At 43.4% G+C, this 19375-nt stretch overlaps 2 protein-coding genes across 4 annotated transcripts; one reads left to right on the top strand and one right to left on the bottom strand.

The window, feature by feature from the left end:
• Positions 1–751: 751 nt before the first annotated feature.
• Positions 752–8019, bottom strand: LOC124007942 (glycerol-3-phosphate dehydrogenase [NAD(+)], cytoplasmic-like). The gene is made up of 8 exons (XM_046318831.1): positions 7550–8019; positions 7038–7215; positions 5232–5372; positions 4819–4957; positions 4585–4697; positions 4138–4371; positions 1703–1809; positions 752–1335 (listed from the first exon to the last, which is right to left on the bottom strand). Exons 1-8 carry the CDS (start codon positions 7588–7590, stop codon positions 1239–1241), a joined length of 1050 nt encoding a protein of 349 aa, XP_046174787.1. The 5' UTR covers positions 7591–8019; the 3' UTR covers positions 752–1238.
• Positions 6596–18815, top strand: LOC124007941 (oxysterol-binding protein-related protein 11-like). 3 transcript variants are annotated; one of them, XM_046318830.1, is made up of 13 exons: positions 6596–6638; positions 8845–8913; positions 9240–9415; positions 9843–9922; positions 11164–11364; positions 11741–11942; positions 13056–13213; positions 13738–13872; positions 14578–15055; positions 15211–15397; positions 15789–15971; positions 16168–16321; positions 16706–18815. In XM_046318830.1, the coding sequence occupies exons 2-13, from the start codon at positions 8852–8854 to the stop codon at positions 16760–16762; spliced, it is 2073 nt and encodes a 690-aa protein (XP_046174786.1). In that variant the 5' UTR covers positions 6596–6638; positions 8845–8851; the 3' UTR covers positions 16763–18815. The 3 variants fall into 3 exon arrangements, with proteins under 3 accessions (XP_046174786.1, XP_046174784.1, XP_046174785.1); XM_046318828.1 differs by lacking the exon at positions 6596–6638 and adding an exon at positions 7680–8493; XM_046318829.1 differs by lacking the exon at positions 6596–6638 and adding an exon at positions 7682–7927.
• The last annotated feature ends 560 nt before the right edge of the window (positions 18816–19375 follow it).

The raw sequence follows: 19375 nt of genomic DNA, 5'->3' as shown, positions 1-19375 counted from the left end.
GTTGGGCTCTTTGATGTCCAGGGATGTGTGGGATCTGGGGCAGCCCGGTCTGTGGAGCTGTCAACCAGAAAAGAGGCCTCCTCCTCATCAGGTTACCCAGGAAAGAGTGAACCCGGCTGCCCCGCTGGATACGTCGTGGCTACTGACAAGGTGGAAGCGTGGAGGGATGGATGGAAGCATCAAGGTCCCTCTGATCTGATGGGACATTTAAAGGCCTAGCTGATTACTCGCTATCCCACTAAGCCTCTGTTCTTCTCACTGTGATACGGCCAGAAGAGACAAGGGCCACGATTGTTCTTTAATCCTGGGTCTGATATGGTTGTGTCACAGAAGACTCCCGGGAATAGGGTTTGTGGGATATCTGTGCTACATTTACATCTGTGTTCTCTAGGATAAGTAGGACATCTTTGAAGTGAAGGCAAGAACTAGATAAATGTCATTGTTATTAAAAGCTGATCAATCAGTTAAACATAATCAATCCGTATTTCATCAGGGGAACATCTAATTAAAATTAATATAATATGATCTTTCATTTTCTTTCAAAACATGAGCACGGACAACATTAGACAATCAAATAAACTTCTCTTTGTTCTTTCTCCCTCATCTTAACTATTTCAAATATGTAATTGTTCACTGTTATCCTCTGAAAGGCTTTCAAAGTTTTAAAAAAGGGCAAGTGACATCCATTTCCTTGCAGCTAGAGTAAGCGTGCCCCCATGTGACAAGATGAAGTGAAACAAAACAATCACAATACATTTCTTTTTTTTAATCAAAATAATTTTTGGGAGAATATTTGTTCCAGAAATTGTAAAAATGTCAAATGAATAGAAAACATTTTTGTAACCAACAATGGTTACTTAACATTTGTCAAGTGCTTTAGTTGATAAGCTGATACACAATCAAAACACAAAACATATGAATATTCGACAAAGCACGTTAAGTAGTGGTTCTTCAGACTTAGTATCAAACGAAAAGGAATATTTTGTGGTTACAGTATTATAATGAGCATTTATGCAGCACTGCTGCCCTCTGATGGTATGATGGTGCTAATGGAAGTGGCTCCGGGGGTGAAGTTTCCCTATAGATACAAATCTAGGATCAGCTTCCCCTCTCCAATCCCAACCTAACCATAGGGGAATGCTGACAAGATCAGCATCTAGGGGAAACTTCACTCGACACCATTGGAGGAGCTGCAGGTTCCGTGGCTGCAGGTTCCGTAGCTGCCGGTTCCAGAGTGATCACATATGTTCAGGGTGGTTCTGCAGACATGTGATAAACTCCTGCACAGCTTTACCCTCAAAGCAGATCTGGTACACAGAGGCAAACAACGGAAACCTACAAGACAAAACATTGCACTAAATCTCAATGCAGCAAGAGGTGGTTCCATTAGCAGCACTCACACATATGTTGAGGAGAGATTCAGTTCATACTTGCAGGTAATTTGATGAACATGTATGTTGTGAATGAGTAGGGGAACATTTTCAGGTCATTAAATGTATTAAAAGGTAGGCTCAGCAATTCACGAAGCAAACAAAAACATTGGGCCAATTTCCACAAGAGCGTTGAAGCACTATTTTGGTCCCATAGCCATTATGTTGTAACAGCGTGAAGCGGACACGTGCACAGGCGCAGATACTCTGTGTGAGAGCAAGCAAAGCCATAGCGCTGAGACTCGCTTTAAGGTGAAAGCGGTTGTACTCACTTGCTGATCATGTCTCTCTTCTTGAGAATCTTGAACACCTCAGCGGAGGTTTGTGGGCCTTGCAGCTTCTGGCCATTGAGCATCTCTGCCTCTAGCTCTTCAATAGACTGGAGAAGTATGCAACATAGCTAGTTACTTTACTTAAAGCATGTATCCACACTAGAGGTCGACTGATTAATCGGAATGGCCAATTAATTAGGGACAATTTCAAGTTTTCATAACAATCGGAAAATCTGTAAATTTGGACGCCGATTTTTTTTTTACACCTTTATTTAATCTTTATTTAACTGGGCAAGTCAGTTAAGAACACATTCTTATTTTCAATGACGGCCTAGGAACGGTGGGTTAACTGCCTTGTTCAGTGGCAGAACGACAGATTTTTACCTCGTCAGCTCAGGGATTCAATCTTGCAACCTTACAGTGAACTAGTCAGCAGAATACCACTGCTGGCTTGCTTCTGAAGCTAAGCAGGGTTGGTCCTGGTCAGTCCCTGGATGGGACACCAGATGCTGCTGGAAGTGGTGTTGGAGGGCCAGTAGGAGGCACTCTTTCCTCTGGTCTAAAAAAAAATATCCCAATGCCCCAGGGCAGTGATTGGGGACATTGCCCTGTGTAGGGTGCCGTCTTTCGGATGGGACGTTAAACGGGTGTCCTGACTCTCTGGGGTAATTAAAGATCCCATGGCACTTATCGTAAGAGTAGGGGTGTTAACCCCGGTGTCCTTTCTAAATTCCCAATCAGACCCTCAAACCATCATGGTCACCTAATAATCCTCAGTTTACAATTGGCTCATTCATCCCCCTGTAACTAATCCCCCTAGGTTGTTGCTGCAAATTATAATGTGTTCTCAGTCAACTTACCTGGTAAAATAACAGATAAATAAAATAAATAAATAAAAAACAAGTCCAACGCTCTAACCACCTGCCTCACGAGGAGCTCACCTATTACGCGAATGCAGTAAGTTGCTAGCTAGCATTAAACTTAATCAATCAAAATCACTAGTTATAACTACACACAGTTGATGATATTGCTAGTTTATCTAGCGTGGCCTGCATTGCATATAATAGATGCATTCGCGAAAAAGGACTGTCGTTGCTCCAACGTGTACCTAAACACAAATGCCTTTCTTAAAATCAATACCTAGAAGTATATATTTTTAAGCCTGCATATTTAGCTAAAAGAAATCCAGGTTAGCAGGCAATATTAACCAGGTGAAATTGTGTCACTTCTCTTGCGTTCATTGCACGCAGAGTCAGGGTATATGCAACAGTTTGGGCCGCCTGGCTCATTGCGAACTAATTTGCCTGAATTTTACGTAATTATGACATAACATTGAAGGTTGTGCAATGTAACAGGAATATTTAGACTGATGGATGCCACCCGTTAGATAAAATACGGAACAGTTCCGTATTTCACTGAAATAATAAACGTCTTGTTTTCAAGATGATAGTTTCCGGATTCGACCATATTAATGACCTAAGGCTGGCATTTCTGTGTGTTATGTTATAATTAATTCTATGATTTGATAGAGCAGTCTGACTGAGCGGTGGTAGGCAGCAGCAGGCTCGTAAGCATTCATTCAAACAGCACTTTCGTGCGTTTTGCCAGCAGCTCTGCTGTTTATGACTTCAAGCCTATCAACTCCCGAGATTAGGCTCATGTAACCGATGTGAAATGGCTCGCTAGTTAGCGGGGTGCACGCTAATAGCGTTTCAAACGTCACTCGTTCTGAGACTTGGAGTAGTTGTTCCCCTTGCTCTGCATGGCTAACGCTGCTTCGAGGGTGGCTGTTGTCGATGTGTTCTTGGTTCGAGCCCAGGTAGGAGCGAGGAGAGGTACAGAAGCTATACTGTTATACTGGCAATACTAAAGTGCCTATAAGAACATCCAATAGTCAAATGGTACAGAGAGAAATAGTCCTATAATTCCTAGAATAACTACAAACTAAAACTTCTTACCTGGGAATATTGAAGACTCATGTTAAAAGGAACCACCAGCTTTCATATGTTCTCATGTTCTGAGCAAGAAACTTAAACGTTAGCTTTCTTACATGGCACATATTGCACTTTTACTTTCTTGTTTTGCATTATTTAAACCAAATTGAACATGTTTCATTATTTATTTGAGGCTAAATTGATTTTATTGATGTATTATATTAAGTTAAAATAAGTGTTCATTCAGTATTGTTGTAATTGTCATTATCACAAATAAAATGTAAAAATAGGCCAATTAAATCGGTGTTGGCTTTTTTTGTCCTCCAATAATCTGTATCGCCGTTGAAAAATCATAATCAGTCGACCTCTAATCCACACACAAACATTCCATTGGTTTCTTGAAGTAAAATCTTAACTGTTATCAACCAGACAAAACAGGTGAAAGTTGTACTGGTCACAGCAGAGGCACATCCTTGAGTCGCATTTGTCTAGATATGTCACCTTGGACGTCTTGGCGAAGGCCTCGGCCACCTTGCGGTTGCGCCCCCCGTAGCAGGTGGTGATCAGGTCGGCGACCCCACAGCTCTCCAGGAAGGTCACGGAGGACACCTGGCCCTTACAGAACAGCTTGGTGAAGGCGATCATCTCCATCAGCCCCAGCCGGATCACTGCAGACTTGGTGTTGTCCCCAAAGCCCAGACCGTCACAGAACCCAGCGCCTACCGCTACAATATTCTGGGAAGGAGAGAGTGGGAAAGGAACCATAAGTGTTATCTGCAGTTTTCTACTCTTTTTGTAGCAATATTAGGATTCATGGTTTGTAAATAATTATTCGCCAATGTGAGCAAATAAAACAGAGGTGCATTGCAACGAAACATAGGCCTCCTGTGTAAGTTACGTTAACGATGTAACTATATGTAGCAAAAGTTGCTGAAATGTCATTTCTACCTTAAGAGCCCCACAGAGTTCTACGGTGTCACTCTCCTGCACCACGGTGATCCTGAAGTTGGGAGTCTGCAGCAGCTCTTTAAAGATATGTCCGTTTGCTTCATTCTTAGCTCCTGTTTAGGTAGTGATAGAAAGTTAAGGTACACATAACTGCATCAGTGGGAGATGCCACACAAGCGAGGACACAAAACATTACAGCAAAAGTGTAGATAAAATCATCTAAAAATGTCTTACCAATTGTGGTCTCACAGAACTTCTCATCAGCCACTTCGTTGGCAATGTTGGCCCCCATCAGGACACTAACCTCAATTTCCAGTTTCTCACGGATGATGTCAGAAATGAGCTTCAAGCCCTCGGGACCTTCATCGATGCCCTGAATAGGCATCAGGGCAGAAAAGAGATCTTAGGCTGCCTTCTATCACTCATTTTGTAACATATAACCCTCGTTACCAGCATTTGGGTGGCTGCATTTTTTGACTAGGCTGCTGTTACATAATGAGTGTAAAATCATAGCCATGATGATAAATTCATACAGCCGAGACTTTCCCTGAGTGATAAGAAGCCAGAGTAAAGTCAGACTTATAAAATTGTATAGATTTGTTTTTTCTAAGTGAGAGCTGGTGTGAAAAAGAGGTAAATGACATTACTTTGATGAGGGATATCCCAATGGTTCCCTGTGCAATATGAGGTTTCATCTGATCACATAGCCTCCCAATGAACTGATGTGGAATGACAAAGATCAGTATGCTGGCCCCTTTCACCGCTTCTGTGATTTCTGGAACAGCAACCTGGTAAACCGGAGCGCGAAAAGATAGCATGATACACTGTACTATTCATGATGGATGTTACTATGTAGTAGCATTTATCGTGAATCTACATTACGCAGTGGATGGAGGCTGCTGAGGGAAGGACGGCTCATAATCAATGGCTGGAACGGAGCGGACGCAATGCGGTCAAACACGTAGAGACCATGGGTTTGATGCCCTGTCATTATTTCCCCGCTCCAGCCATTACCATGATCCCGTCCTCCCCAATCAAGGTGCCACCAACCTCCTGTGATTACAAGACGTTATATAATGTTATTTTGTTACATGGTCGGTTAAGGAATTGACATAAGGGGCGGCTGGATACAATAACACACACATTACGTTTTGACACAGTGGAAAGCAAGGTATGTCAGACTGGTAGGCCATTCAAAGATGCCAACTACCTTTAGAATCTATTCATGAAGGTATATTCTGGCTGGGGGAGTTTTGTTAAGAGCCTCGATGTTCATTCTGAACGTTAACATGCATCGCTTGCGGTACGGTTTGGGAAATATAAGGGACGTATCTTTTATAGCAGCGAGAAATAATTACCCAAAAACCTAAAGTGTAAATTTCTACACACCTTTATAGTATGTCTGGGAATTTCCAGGGACCTCACAATGCCATATTATCACAATATTTAGGTGCCAATACGATATGTATTGCGATTCTCACATTTCTATGTATTGCGATTCGCCACTGTGATTTTATTGCGATTCAGTGTTCCAAACTGTTTATCATAGCTGCAGTGGAACAAGCAAGAACATGAGAAAACAAGTTTGGATCAGTCATGGGAATAAAACTACTGAAAACAAATTGGCTCGCAATTTGTAAAAAAGTATAAAAAGAAGATGGAGAACAAGCTATGAAGGAAAAGTACTGCAGTTTTGGTTTAGCTACAAACAACTAGCAAAAAAATTATATTGCAATATTTTCAAAACTACATGATATATTGTCAAAAGTAATATCCTGACATGCAACTGTATAGATTTCTTACACCAGCACTATTTTATACGGTTAGGGTTTGTGTTCCCACATGGCCATGTTACAAGCACTTTTTTAAGGAAGACTGATGGAAGGCAGAGAAGACCACCTGTGTTAATTAGCTATCTAGCGTGCTTAAACACCTGTGTGTAAGCGTAACTGGAAAGGAAATGTAGTTTGTGGTCTGGAGGAACACATTTGGCATGATATTGATCCCATACTGCGCATACACACAGCCCTACGGTTCTGTGCAAACCTGATACAGTAAGCGTTATCTTTTATATTTGAAAGATTACTTCTCACTGATATGAAAGATTATTCCATGTTTCAAAAACCACATTGCAAGCAATGATTATTGGAGTTTTCTAAACTTTAAAACAAAGAGATGGGATTGTAGTTTAAATGGGCCCACCGGTAAACGGTGTTTATAGCTGAGAACCCTAGGGATAAGGCAGAATGCCTTGTTAATGCCTTGGGTTCTTGAGAACATGTTGTTAGCTCTGTATAGGTCAAACTTCACTCACTATCTGTGTGTGTCCTTTTACACAACCACAAAGCATGTCCGGAGATAGGAGATAATGTTAAGTCCAATGTATTGCCCAACTCAATGATTTGTAATCTTGAGGGGAAAAAATATCATATTAAACAAAACACAATACCTACCACATTTTTGGGAAGCTTGTGACCCGGTAGGTATTTGACGTTCTCATGCTCTGTGTTGATGATTTCTGTTAACTTTTTGCCTTCGACCATCTCTTCAAACACCCACATGTTGACAATGGGGTCAAACCTGTTGGATCTCTTTGCATTGTGACCGACGATTTTGGCTATCGCAGAGCCCCTAGGTGATGATGAAAACAGATTGAAGGGCAATGAAATAACACCATTAATATTTTCAAAATCCCAGTCGCAAAATGAACATGCTAAATATATCCTGGGGGTACCATAACCAGATTATAACAGTACACGGAATGGCTTGCATATCCCCAAACCTTACATTCAATGAATGTAAATCAAACGTTATGTTTGATATTCTATGAAACTACACGCAAGTTGTAAATTTAGCCAAATATCAGCACTTAGTTGGCTACATTATGAATAAATCAGTGGAATTAATGACGATACAATGTTGTCGAATGCAGGCACATGCAAATAGAGAAAGCACATAAATATACCAGTTTCCAGATCCAACGATGCACACTTTCTTAGCAGGCATTTTTAAGGTAGAGTAGCAGGCACGATTCCTTTAACAGTGTTAACAGATCAGTAAAATGCCGTGTTTATAACCATAACTTCCTTATACGCCATAGTCGTGTGGGCAGCACATTCTTTTTTAGCACACCGCCCTTTTTTAAACGTGTTTATAAAAGAAGGGAAAGGTTTGTACGCGTTAGATAACAGTAGGGTTATTCTGGGTGTGTCACCACGACGAACATTAATGCATGGAGAAAGTACTATAGTTTTCTCGATTTGCAGAGCTCGGAGGAAAAACAAAATTCTCACTGTCTGTCATGCAACATGACTGGAATATATGCTGGCGGTAGCTCGATGGGGTATGTGCAGGATATATTTGAAGATAGGTTGCATTTGTAGAATTCGACAAACTTTGTATGGTAAAATATTCCCCCTTTTTTGCCAATACGGAAGTCCTTTCATGGAATTGAATCACATGACTTCAGGACCGCGTCATCGTGAAGCCTGCTAGCAGCGATTTGGATCATGTAAACACCAAGCTAACAACCTAGCACGCCACTGTTTTTATAAGAATATGTTGTGATGGATGACTTAATCAGTCGTTTAGATAGCTGTCGTTCATGGAAAAACGATGTGTTTTGTCACGCCATAAGCAGAAAAAGTCCATCTGTGAGCAAGGCCTTCGAGTTAGCAAATCAGTCTAGCGTTTGATGTGTGGCTAGCTCTGAAGCTAGCTAGCCACCTGGCTAGCGTTTCTGGCACGGTTTGTAGCTTGTTCGCTAACTATAACGTTGGCTATGACTATGCAAGGGGAAACCGCCAGTGCACTACGAATATCGGACAGTGAAGGGAAACTGGATGTCTTTCCCCAGAAAGGGATTCCTGGTAGTTCTGGGAGAGGGAGTTCTAAAGGCTGGCAGTACAGGTATGATGACTGTCTAGCTAGCTAGGCTAATTCTCTGATTTAGCCATATCTGGCTAACCTAGTTAACTGCAGTGATGTGTTTGGCTAATAGGCAGTGCAACACGTCTTCAATTGGTAACTATAATTAGCAAGCCCTTGGTCAAATGTTAGTTGGCTGGCCAGCTATGGTTTCTAGCTTTTCTTAGCTGAGTTTACTGACTTCGCTATTAGTTCATTAACAGGCTAGCCAGAGTTGAATCAGAGGTTCATTTGGAGTTGAACTTTGCCAACCCACTGCTGTTATTGAAGCATAACTAGCTTCTTGTTTTTTTGCTAACTGTCAATAATTTTCTCAATCTCTGCTCTGTTCAGTGACCACATGGAAAATATTGATGGTTGCCTGATGAAATACACCAACCTGGTAACAGGATGGCAATATAGGTGAGTGGCCAGCCCAGGTTGAAGAACATTGATGAAACAATGCTATGTGCATTTAATAAAAGTATTTACAATATGATCAAATCGACTACACATACTATTGAATAGATTCAATGTTTTGCCAACAAGCATCTTGAGCTCAAGGGCATTGGGCCAGTAACTAAAAGGTCACTAGTTTGAATCCCTGAGCTGACCAGATGAAAAATCTGTATATGCCCTTGAGCAAGGCACTCAACCTTGTTTTCTCATGTAAGTCGCTCTGTATAAGAGCGTCTGCTAAATTACTCAAATGTAAATCTTTTTGATTGAACGTTCTTCTCTTCGTGCAGGTTCTTTGTCCTCAACAATGAGGCAGGGTTGTTGGAGTACTTTGTCAATGAGCAGTCCAGGCCCCAGAAACCTCGCGGGACACTCCCCTTGGCAGGGGCGGTCATATCCCCCAGCGACGAGGACTCCCACACCTTCACGGTCAACGCCATAAGTGGGGAACAATACAAGCTCCGAGGTGAAACACGCACACTATTGTCTCTCACACTCGCCAATCAAAACAGCTACAACAACTCATACAACATGACACTCTTGTAGGAGTTGCCTACTACAGGACATGTTTGCATTTCAGCACAATGTTATTATATCCTAAATGCATCAGTCAGTCGTTGGACAGGCAAGATACACATATAGTCACTGTCAGACTATTGGACCAAGACTTTATGAAGAGAGGGATAACGTTGTCGTTATTGATCCATGCAGAGATTCACTCGGCTGCACTAATGAGTTCTCACTATTAGGCAACAAACTAAAGAAAGCTGACCGAAACAGGGATGCACTCTAACTGAACATATCCAATAGGAAACTCATGTTCAGTTGCAAAACATTTTGCAACGGTGTGCACTAATTAGTGTGACCCTGTGGTGCTGTTGTGTGTGTCCCAGCCACGGATGCCAAAGAGAGACAGCACTGGGTGAGCCGGCTGCAGATCTGCACGCAGCACCACACTGAGGCCATGGGGAAGGTAAAGGCAAGGTCTTTTCATCTAACACACACCCACTTTCGCAGATGCATATACACACAGTTGCATGCGTACACAGACGGGCACACGCACTCCCCACCACAAGTTCTTTCTCACTCGCAACAATGTTTTCCCTTGATCCAAACACTCTACTAGCTCGTTTTGTTATGCAATCCCATTGATCGTGTCCATGGTTGCCTGTAACATGAGCTTCATAACAGAAGTGCAGAGCGGATGTCTTGTATTTAGATTAGATGTAGTAGTGTTTGTGCTTGATAATGAGAACATATTGACGGGGAACTCGAGCTACTATTCATTTAGCTTAGTTATGAGCCAAGACCATCCGAGATGCCAGCCTTTGAGTGTAGTGTTGTAATGCGCCAAAGACACGCCTGGCTGCATCATGGCAGACAAACGGGGGGGGGGGGGGGGGGGGTGTGGTGTGTGACACTTCCTTATAAGACAAACAGGTTTGATCTTACTTTCCTGGCTGAAGTCAGTGAGTCAGCATTACTGTGGGATTTCCTTCCTAACAGATTTCCACTTTCCATTGAAATACTGATAAGACAGAATGTGACAAACCACAAGAATGATGCTATCTCTATTCTTGGATAAATTGTGGCGTAACCATAACTTGATTCAGTACTTCACATTATTGGCCTTAATTCGTCTCGCATCTTGAGCACTTGAGTTGAAGACAATCAACATTTTACATTATACATTGACATGACACCATAAGGTAACACAAATGGTCACAAACAAGATGGCACCATAGGTTAAAATTCCCCTAGGTACAGATCTAGGATCCTCTTCCCCTCCCACAATCCTAACCATAACTAATAGAGAGGGGACTTATCATTGATATAACTTGTTTTAACATGGACTTTTCCATTGAGGGCTTCCACCATTTTGAAAGTAGTCAACTGGTGGGGATTCCTATAAGTTGAGTGCAATCAGCTGAAGAAGCTAAATGACTTAAATGTTAAATGTAAAAGAAGACAATGGACAAAGCCTTAATGTCACTGCCCATGCTGTCACACACACTAATGGCACAGATACAAAGATGAGTCTTCTATCTCTATGCTGTAACCATTAGTGAGGGAAATGCTAAACTGACCCAATATCAGCATCTAGGGGTAACTTTACTTACATTCCACAAGCTCAAATGATCAAAATATACTTTTCACAACATCCTATCACAGATGAGATGCACTGTATGACAAACATGTTCTGTCTTTGTCCAGAGTAACCCTCCGCCCAAGTCTCGCAGCTACTCCATGGCGTCTCAAGGGAGCGCCAGCTCGCCCCTGTCCCAGCGCAGACCTAGCCAGCTCCAGAACCAGAACGTGGCCTCCTTCTTCAGCATGACTCAGCTCCACAAGGGCTCCTCGCTGTACTCCTCCAAGAGGTCCCTGCTGCCTGACCATCTGCTTGACGCCAGAGAGGTAGGCTGGGGATAGGGACGGTAGCTATTACCTTATGAACCAAAATAGAACTGGGGTTTAGCATAGCTTTAATTATTTTCTCTGTGTTTTGTATTTATTTTCCATCAATGTTTTTTTTAATAACTTTGCGTCTCAACAGGAATAGCCGGTGGTAGAGAGAAGAATATCTCTTCTGCCTTATTTGAAATGTGTTTTGTCTTCGAGGGTATTCTCTTAGTCTTTTGACCCAGCTTTTTTTTGTCATTTTATGAAGACCTTTCATCTAGGACTAGGTTACAGGGACTTCTTGTTTTAATCTAATGACGAATACGGTAAGCACATTTATACATCTGTATCAACGCACTCCTCCGGTTCCTTCCGCTCTTCTTACTCATAGATGATGACCCAGGCCCAGGGCCAGCACCGAGATCTGATCCAGACCATCGAGGGCCTGCCCCTGGCCGCGGGCCCTCTCTCCCCACTGGACCAGGACCTGCTGATGCTCAAGGCCACCTCCATGGCCACCATGAATTGCCTCAACGATTGCCTGCATATCCTGCAGCTGCAGCAGGTGGCCCGCCAGAAGAGCTCCCTGGGAGGTGAGGGTGAAGGCTGGAGGGGATGGGGAGAAGGTCACTACTGGTGACAGTAATGAGTGTTAATTTATGGATGAACTCTAATGAAAAGGACAGTTAGTTTTAGATCTTTATTGCCAGGCTTTCTCAGATTTGCCCTCTAGATGCAGGTTAATTTACCACTGAAGAGAGCAAGGTAGAAACGGTTTAAGTTACCTTTTCTTTGACCCATTGCTCAAAGTTAGCCATGGAAGTCTACATGGATTAAAGGTGGTTTGTTTCCAAGAATGGTTTTAGTCGTGTTTAGTTTGTATGCGACATGTACTAGACACCCATCATGTGCTTGCACAATTCTACCTCACAAATCATGGAATTGCACATGTAAACTCTCCCAGTCCAGATGTACTCCGAAAGCCGACAGTGGAATTATTTTCAATAATTTATGAAGGAGCGGTGCTAATTCTTACCGACTGTCTAGGGTGGTAACCAGATCTCTCATTGGGTAACTGAGTAATAACAGCTCTCCCAATTAACTACCTTTCTTCCTTTTTGCTCACACAGCACCATACTGACAGCCAAGAGACTTACCAAAAGTAGTATGGCTGCTAAGATCTCAGCCATTTCTATTGACAGAGCGAACCAGACATTGTGGAATAGGGGAAACGGGGAAAATCCATCACAAGTTCCCAGTTTAACGTAGGAGATCGTAAGAGATCTTGTTACCTGGCAACCATATTTCATTAGGCCCACGAACAGGACTGAACCTGGAGACTAGCCAATCAGGAAAAGTTGTCAAGGATTGTGTGGGCCATGCTTGAATGGGTCTCGCCTCCCTCCCAAACACCCATAGAAATACCCTAATGCTAACCCACCAATCAAGCGAGGACGTTTCCTGTTGGCGGGGCATGAAACGTATCTCGATACTCACCGGGGATCGGGTTAATGTCTCCATCCTGTGGTCCTGGGGAACTGTCAGAGGAACAAGCCAGCCAGCCACCCCGTCGAGCCAGCCTGTTTTTTTGAATGGTCGCTGCATACAACCTAGTTTTGGTCCGGTAGTTAAGGGGCCTCGTAGTGTAGCCTTGTAGCCTAGCATGAGTACCTCTGAGCTGAAGGGCACTGTGTCAATTGTTACAGGGCCCACCATCGAGTGGCTGGAGCCCAAGCTGCCTGACATCCTGAAGAACGGCGGGCCCTTGGACAGCTTCAGCACTGAGGGAGGGCTGCTGGGGGGCGGACTCCTGGAGCGTGGCCTCCTGGAGCTGAGTGCCACGGAGCCCTGCAGTTTCTCTGGGGTGAGGACACAGAACATTACAAGACCCAAAAGGGCTTTTCACACTCTCAAGCCAAAGTCTACTGACCTGAGGCTGTATGTATCAAGCTCTGAGTAGGAGTGCTGATCTAGGTTCATCCATATAATCATATTCATTATGATCTAAAAGGAAAAACAGATCCTAGATCAGCACTGATACTCTTAGACTTTCTGAATGAAGGTGGCCTGGTTACGCATCCAGCACAGTTGCTGGAACTGTGCTGGAAAGGGCCATGTGGAAAGTGATGTAGGTGTATCTCTTTGGACAGGACAGTTTGACTTCTTTTAATTTAATAATTTAATAAATATCAACATTTCCAATGATCAATTTGTCTATCTAACAACGTGTTCATGGTCAGATGAGGATGGTAAAGTACATATAACTAAATAAAGGCCTTTTTATTTTCAATCATGGCCTTTTATTGTTTGTGCTTCAGCTTGACTGTTTTTCAAGATGCAAGCCACAACTTTTGTTGTTCTCAAAGTAAATATTGTATCCCCTGGCAGGAGGAGATTGACGGGGAGGATGAGGTGGAGAACGCCTTCACGGAAAAGGAGGAGGAACTGGTGGCGGTGGAGGAGGAGCGCAGTGTTGTCCTACACCTGCTCTCGCAGCTCAAGCTGGGCATGGACCTCACACGGGTAGGTCGAGTTTCACAAAGCTGCACCCTCCCCCCCCCCACCCCCCCCCCCCACCCGGACACAGCCTGAAACATACATACAACAGACCATAGTAGTGTCTTGTTTCCCGTCCTCTGATTGGCTATTGTAAAGGACTGCATTATTGGGGTTAAGAAATGCATCGGTTTGTCGTTTCGCTCCTCTTGTTGACTTCATAGTGGAGCTGGGTGATGAATTGATGCGATAACAATAAATAGAATGATACGTTTTAAAGGTAATGTGCACCAGTTTTTATTGGTATTATCTTTCAAACTAATACCAGTAGTTTGATAGTTTTAGACATCAGTTTTCCCATTAACAATCCTCCATATTAGCAAACTTATTTTGTTTCAAACTTCACATTTCTCTAGTATAGGTTACAAAATTCCTGCACTAAGTGATCGGTGTTGATAATTTTCGGTCATCGTCCCAGCTCTACTTCAGTGAAATTCAGTTTCCCATGGTCAGCAGCAGCTAGTGTAGGCTCAAAGCCTGTTGGGTGTCGGATGGTGGTTAGTCAAGTCATAAAGTCAATGTGTTCTCAATGACCTCAAATTAAAATTGAAGATTTCTTTATAATCATCTTTACCTCATAGCTACCTGTCATTATAGATCACACACTAGGTTATTGAACAGTTGTCAACTCACCTGCTTTATTAAAGGTCATAAATAGTTCTGTGTCCTCAGGTGGTGCTGCCCACCTTCATCCTGGAGAAGCGCTCCTTGCTAGAGATGTACGCTGACTTCATGTCCCACCCGGACCTGTTCGTAGCCATCACAGACGGCCAAGGGCCTGAGGAGCGCATGGTGTGCTTCGTCGAGTACTACCTCACCTCCTTCCACGAAGGCCGCAAGGGCGCTATCGCCAAGAAGCCCTACAACCCCATCATCGGCGAGAGCTTCCACTGCTCCTGGAAGGTGCCCAGGTCAGGGGAACCCGCCAAGGATGCCCCCTCGCTCTCCTCTCCTCCCCAGGGAAGCCCCACCACCGAGGGGGAGAACGGCAGTTACCAGTTGCGCTTCGTGGCTGAGCAGGTGTCTCACCACCCACCCGTGTCGGGCTTCTATGCCGAGTGCCCCGAGAGGCAGATGTGCGTCAACACCCATGTGTGGACCAAGAGCAAGTTCATGGGCATGTCTATCGGGGTGTCCATGATCGGGGAAGGTAAGGCCGGCCAGAGACTGGGTATCGATTATTCCACCGTCTGTGCATGCTAGAACCAGAGTGGTTGGTGCTAAACCCCTGGCTAAAAATGGTCTGTAATATGCATCTGTCTAATTCTAACAGGATATAAACCATAATGTAATCTGTACGTGTAGGCTGCCTATACCTGTTGGAGCATGACGAGGAGTACACGTTCACGCTGCCCTGTGCCTACGCCCGCTCCATCCTTACCGTGCCCTGGGTGGAATTGGGGGGAAAGGTAAATGTGAACTGCACCAAGTCGGGATACTCCGCAGTCATCACCTTCCAGACCAAACCCTTCTACGGAGGCAAACTGCACAAGTGAGTGCCCCTCAGAGCTCGCACACACCTGCAGAGGAATTTCTAATGCCGTCAATAAATTGTTGCATTGGCGTTTGGTTAGGTTTATGTCCCTGTGCCGTTACAGCTTCATAAAGTAATTTCCATGTTATGTTACTGTGTGTTTTTAGATTTAAACTATTAATTTTTTTTAATGGATCCTAGAACTCCCTGGAACACAGTGACTGTTGAGGAGTGGATTATCCTGGCTAAATAAAGATGAATTGATTTTGAGTTGGTGTTTTTGAAAAATGTACAAAAGCCACAACTCTTTGGATTGACCTCAAATGGTTTTGCGTAGTTTGCGTGGAGGGGCTGTGTTGGTTGATATCGTTGGCCATGTGTCCTTCTGCTCTTGTGGCGCCGCACGCAGGGTGACGGCGGAGGTGAAGCACAACGCTACCAACGCCGTGGTGTGCCGCGTGCAGGGCGAGTGGAACGGTGTGCTCGAGTTCAGCTACCAGAACGGCGACACGCGCATGGTGGACGTCACCAAGCTGCCCGTCACCAAGAAGCGGGTGCGCCCCAACAACAAGCAAGGACCAACTGAATCAAGGTTAGACAAAAAAAAGTAAATTCTTATTTGCATTAATATGCTCAGATTTGCTTTCATGTGAGGTTGTGGCATAAATGAGGACTGTAGAATAAGATGTTTAGTTAATTCTGGCGCTGTCGCCTCTGTATTGTTGATTTATTGTGTCTTGTCCCATTTAATAGTCATGATACAAATGGATCACTCTGGGTTTTTTTAGGCGCCTGTGGCAGCACGTGACTGAGTCGCTGCGTCAGAAAGACATTGAGAAGGCCACGGAGTACAAGAGGATCCTGGAGGAGAGACAGAGGACCGAGGAGAGACACCGCACTGAGACCGAGACCCCATGGAGGACCAGATATTTTGAGAGCGAGGTATGTAAGGACATAATCTTGACAAACCTTTTTGTATTTAGCGTGCTTGCTCCAGCAAGACCTAGGGGAGCTTTGGGCAGACATGCTGTTGTACAGCTGAAGCAAGCGCACACATTTTTCTTTGGGAAACGTTCTATTATTATTGTGTTTTGTTAAGCGGTCAGACATTTTGACACCGACATTTCCGAGAAGAATGCAAGGATAATGAACATATATCTAATGGGGCATTTACAGTTTATATTCAGGAATAAATGGATTTTAATATGGATATTTATAATGGGTTCTCTTCTTTCAGACATTTATAGGTTGAAATGACAATTGAGTAATCGGAAATCTCACAGATTGTACTTTTTATTTTTTTGTCATGTCTTCTTTCTGTGCTAGGGCGAAGGCTGGATGTACCACAAACCACTGTGGAAAGCACCCACTCTGAAAACTTAGTCCTACCGGTCAGCGAGATCCCATCATCAATAACGGGTGTAGCCACGAGACTGACGGTCTCTTTTGGTTTGTGTGTGTGTGGGGTGAAGTCCTAAACGGTCGAGGTAAAGCACAACCTCCACTTGCATGCATGCATACGGATGCAAAAGTATTGGGGAAGCCCTATAACATGACGACAGGCTATATAGTTTCATCTCACGCTCGCCGTACGGGCTTTTGTGCTGATGACTTTTTCGTATAATCGACTCAATGAGGACATTTCTCCTTGTACAGATAAAAAGGTACTCCGTTTACGTCGCCGTAACAACCGTATGACGCCGCGCTCGTTTGGATTGTTTCAAGTGTTCAAGAATCACGGTTCAGCAGAGGGAGGTTTGTTTTGTTTTACAGTGATGGCGCACACGAGACCGAGAATCAACGTGCATCTTTCAAAGTACACAATTGACGTTCGAAGGTGTGAACTGGATAGACATACTTTGGGACGTGATTGGCAAGGCCCGGGTCATGTTCATTAGGGCACGTGACAATGTTTTTTTTTTTTTTTTTTTTTACGCGTTACAATGGAAAATGAGTTCTTATTGGATATGTGCATACAGTCCCTCTCTGTTTCAGTGAGTTTAATTCCGTATGGTGCCTCACGACACAGCTTGGATAAGACGCGCACACAACCGGTCACTACAATGAAGAAGTTTAAAATGGGGACAATGTTCCTGAATTCAGACTGTAGGTAACGAATGACATTACTCCTTTTGGTTTTGCTCAGACGTCTCCAATTGGATGATTCCATCGTTCAGAATGAATGACCAGGCTTGGCATGATCCAGGTAGTATTTTAACGATTTAGGCCCGCAAAGTGAACGCATTTGTTGATATGAGATGTATGATAGTCACAATCATTTCTTTCGCAGTCCCAAAGGGATTTAGTTCTCCTTCCTTGCTTGAGGAATTTCGGAAAATGGGACACATGATGAGCAATGTCTTTTTTTTTCTCCCCCCTTTGTGTACTGCAAGTATTATACTCTGGTTACTATGTCTGAATTCCACAATTTAATGTTTTGTTAAAGCTTTTAACCAAATTCATTTGTTTTCATATGCAAACAAATGTTTTACTTATTTTTCTGTTTAAGAATGAATGTTAACCTCCTGGATATCTCAGTCAGTCTGTTCTAATTTGGAGAACAGAATATAACTAATATCGTCACCTTATTTGTTGGTTTTGAATGCGATCGTGCCCTCGCGGTGTTTCTTTTCAAAAGCTACGGTTCTCAAATTGTCATTCCCCTCCACAAATGTATGTAAAATACACAGAAGTGGAGTCTCATGAACACTAATGCAGTCAATATCAGCCTGGAAAGGTGTCCCCAACCCCTTTTTGATAGGTAGAATGCAAAGACCTGCTTGAAGCATGGGATGTGATTTTTAACTCCGCATTGATAACCTACTCTCCACGTCATGGTGCCTTAAGCAATCTCTTCCTATGTGCTTCTTCCAGTCCAAGATTATAGCATCTCCCCCCAAGGATGGATTACTGCATTTGGAAGTCAGCTAATTCATAGCAGTTTCACACTGCTGTTCTACACATTTTGGCCTGAGTACATTTAGCTGTTTTTTAAAGCTCATTTTGGGCAATTCTACATATATCTGGGGACCTCCAAGGGGAAGTGACCCGTTGAGGTCGGGGACCCCGGGGCATATGCCCTGCGTGCCAGTTCTGTAATCCAGCCCTGTTTGTTTCCCTGTCACCGTTATGAATGATTCGATCGTATGTAAATATGGATTAGTTTTGGGGTATTTGTTGCGCTCTTTCCTGTTTTGAAGAAAGACATTAGTAGCGCAGACCCCTGAATGGTGTTTTACACGTCGACTTGGTGGTTTGGAATATTACTTGTTTGTCTTGCTGACCTGTGAAATGCACTGACATTGAAGGAAACATGACTCCTTGTAGACTAAGATGTGTGGTAATGACTGATTAAATAAATTGCCTATCAATTGAGTATCGTGTTAACTCTTTCGCCAAAATAAAATGGCTGCTCATACAGAGTAATATTTGGTAACCCGATACATTTTCCTTATTGACTGTATTACTTAAATCATGAATCTGCTCAGTATTTTAAAGTGGATTCCTTGCACCCGTTGTCAGCATCTCAATACTCTTCAAATGGGCGTGTAGTGAGCCACAATCAATACATTGTGTGTTTGGCTAACAGTTTAGGTTGGGCAGAATTTTGAGTCCCTCATGAGAAGCACACGTTCAAATATTATATTTGTTCTAAATCAGAATGAACCACTGCTAAAGTGTGGGAGGGGGGGGGGGGGGGGGGGGGAAGAGGTGTTTATCTTAATCTGGCCTGTATCAATAGAAGTTATCCCTCCACCAAACTTTGATAGGAGCCCACTTGTGCAGTGATTATCTTGCGGTGTTCACATTGAAAGTTAACTATAAACAATATTGGTAGTCATTTCCTCATCGCCCAAGAACTGTCGTTGCCACTAACAGGTGGAAGTTATAAAATGTGCTTCTCAAACTTGTTTGATGTCCTTCCCCCCATACAGGGCACAGTCATGTTTCTGTGCCTTCTTTCCACGTGTCCTTATGCATTGCTTTGTATCATGT

Source organism: Oncorhynchus gorbuscha, linkage group LG21 (genome assembly GCF_021184085.1).
Source record: "Oncorhynchus gorbuscha isolate QuinsamMale2020 ecotype Even-year linkage group LG21, OgorEven_v1.0, whole genome shotgun sequence".
In the NCBI taxonomy this organism is placed as follows: Eukaryota; Metazoa; Chordata; class Actinopteri; order Salmoniformes; family Salmonidae; genus Oncorhynchus; species Oncorhynchus gorbuscha.
The sequence above is the reverse complement of the archived record's forward strand: the minus strand, read 5'-3'. Positions and strand labels throughout refer to the sequence as shown.

Coding starts and splice junctions, on each gene's coding strand:
- LOC124007942 (XM_046318831.1), bottom strand. CDS start 7,590: ATGCCTGCTAAGAAAGTGTGCATCGTTGGATCTGGAAACTG. Junction 4,698..4,818: donor GTTCTGTGAGACCACAATTG/GTAAGACATTTT, acceptor CTACCTAAACAG/GAGCTAAGAATGAAGCAAAC. Junction 4,372..4,584: donor AACTCTGTGGGGCTCTTAAG/GTAGAAATGACA, acceptor TCTCCTTCCCAG/AATATTGTAGCGGTAGGCGC.
- LOC124007941 (XM_046318828.1), top strand. CDS start 8,366: ATGACTATGCAAGGGGAAACCGCCAGTGCACTACGAATATCGGACAGT. Junction 9,416..9,842: donor GGAACAATACAAGCTCCGAG/GTGAAACACGCA, acceptor TGTGTGTCCCAG/CCACGGATGCCAAAGAGAGA. Junction 15,972..16,167: donor CAAGGACCAACTGAATCAAG/GTTAGACAAAAA, acceptor GGGTTTTTTTAG/GCGCCTGTGGCAGCACGTGA.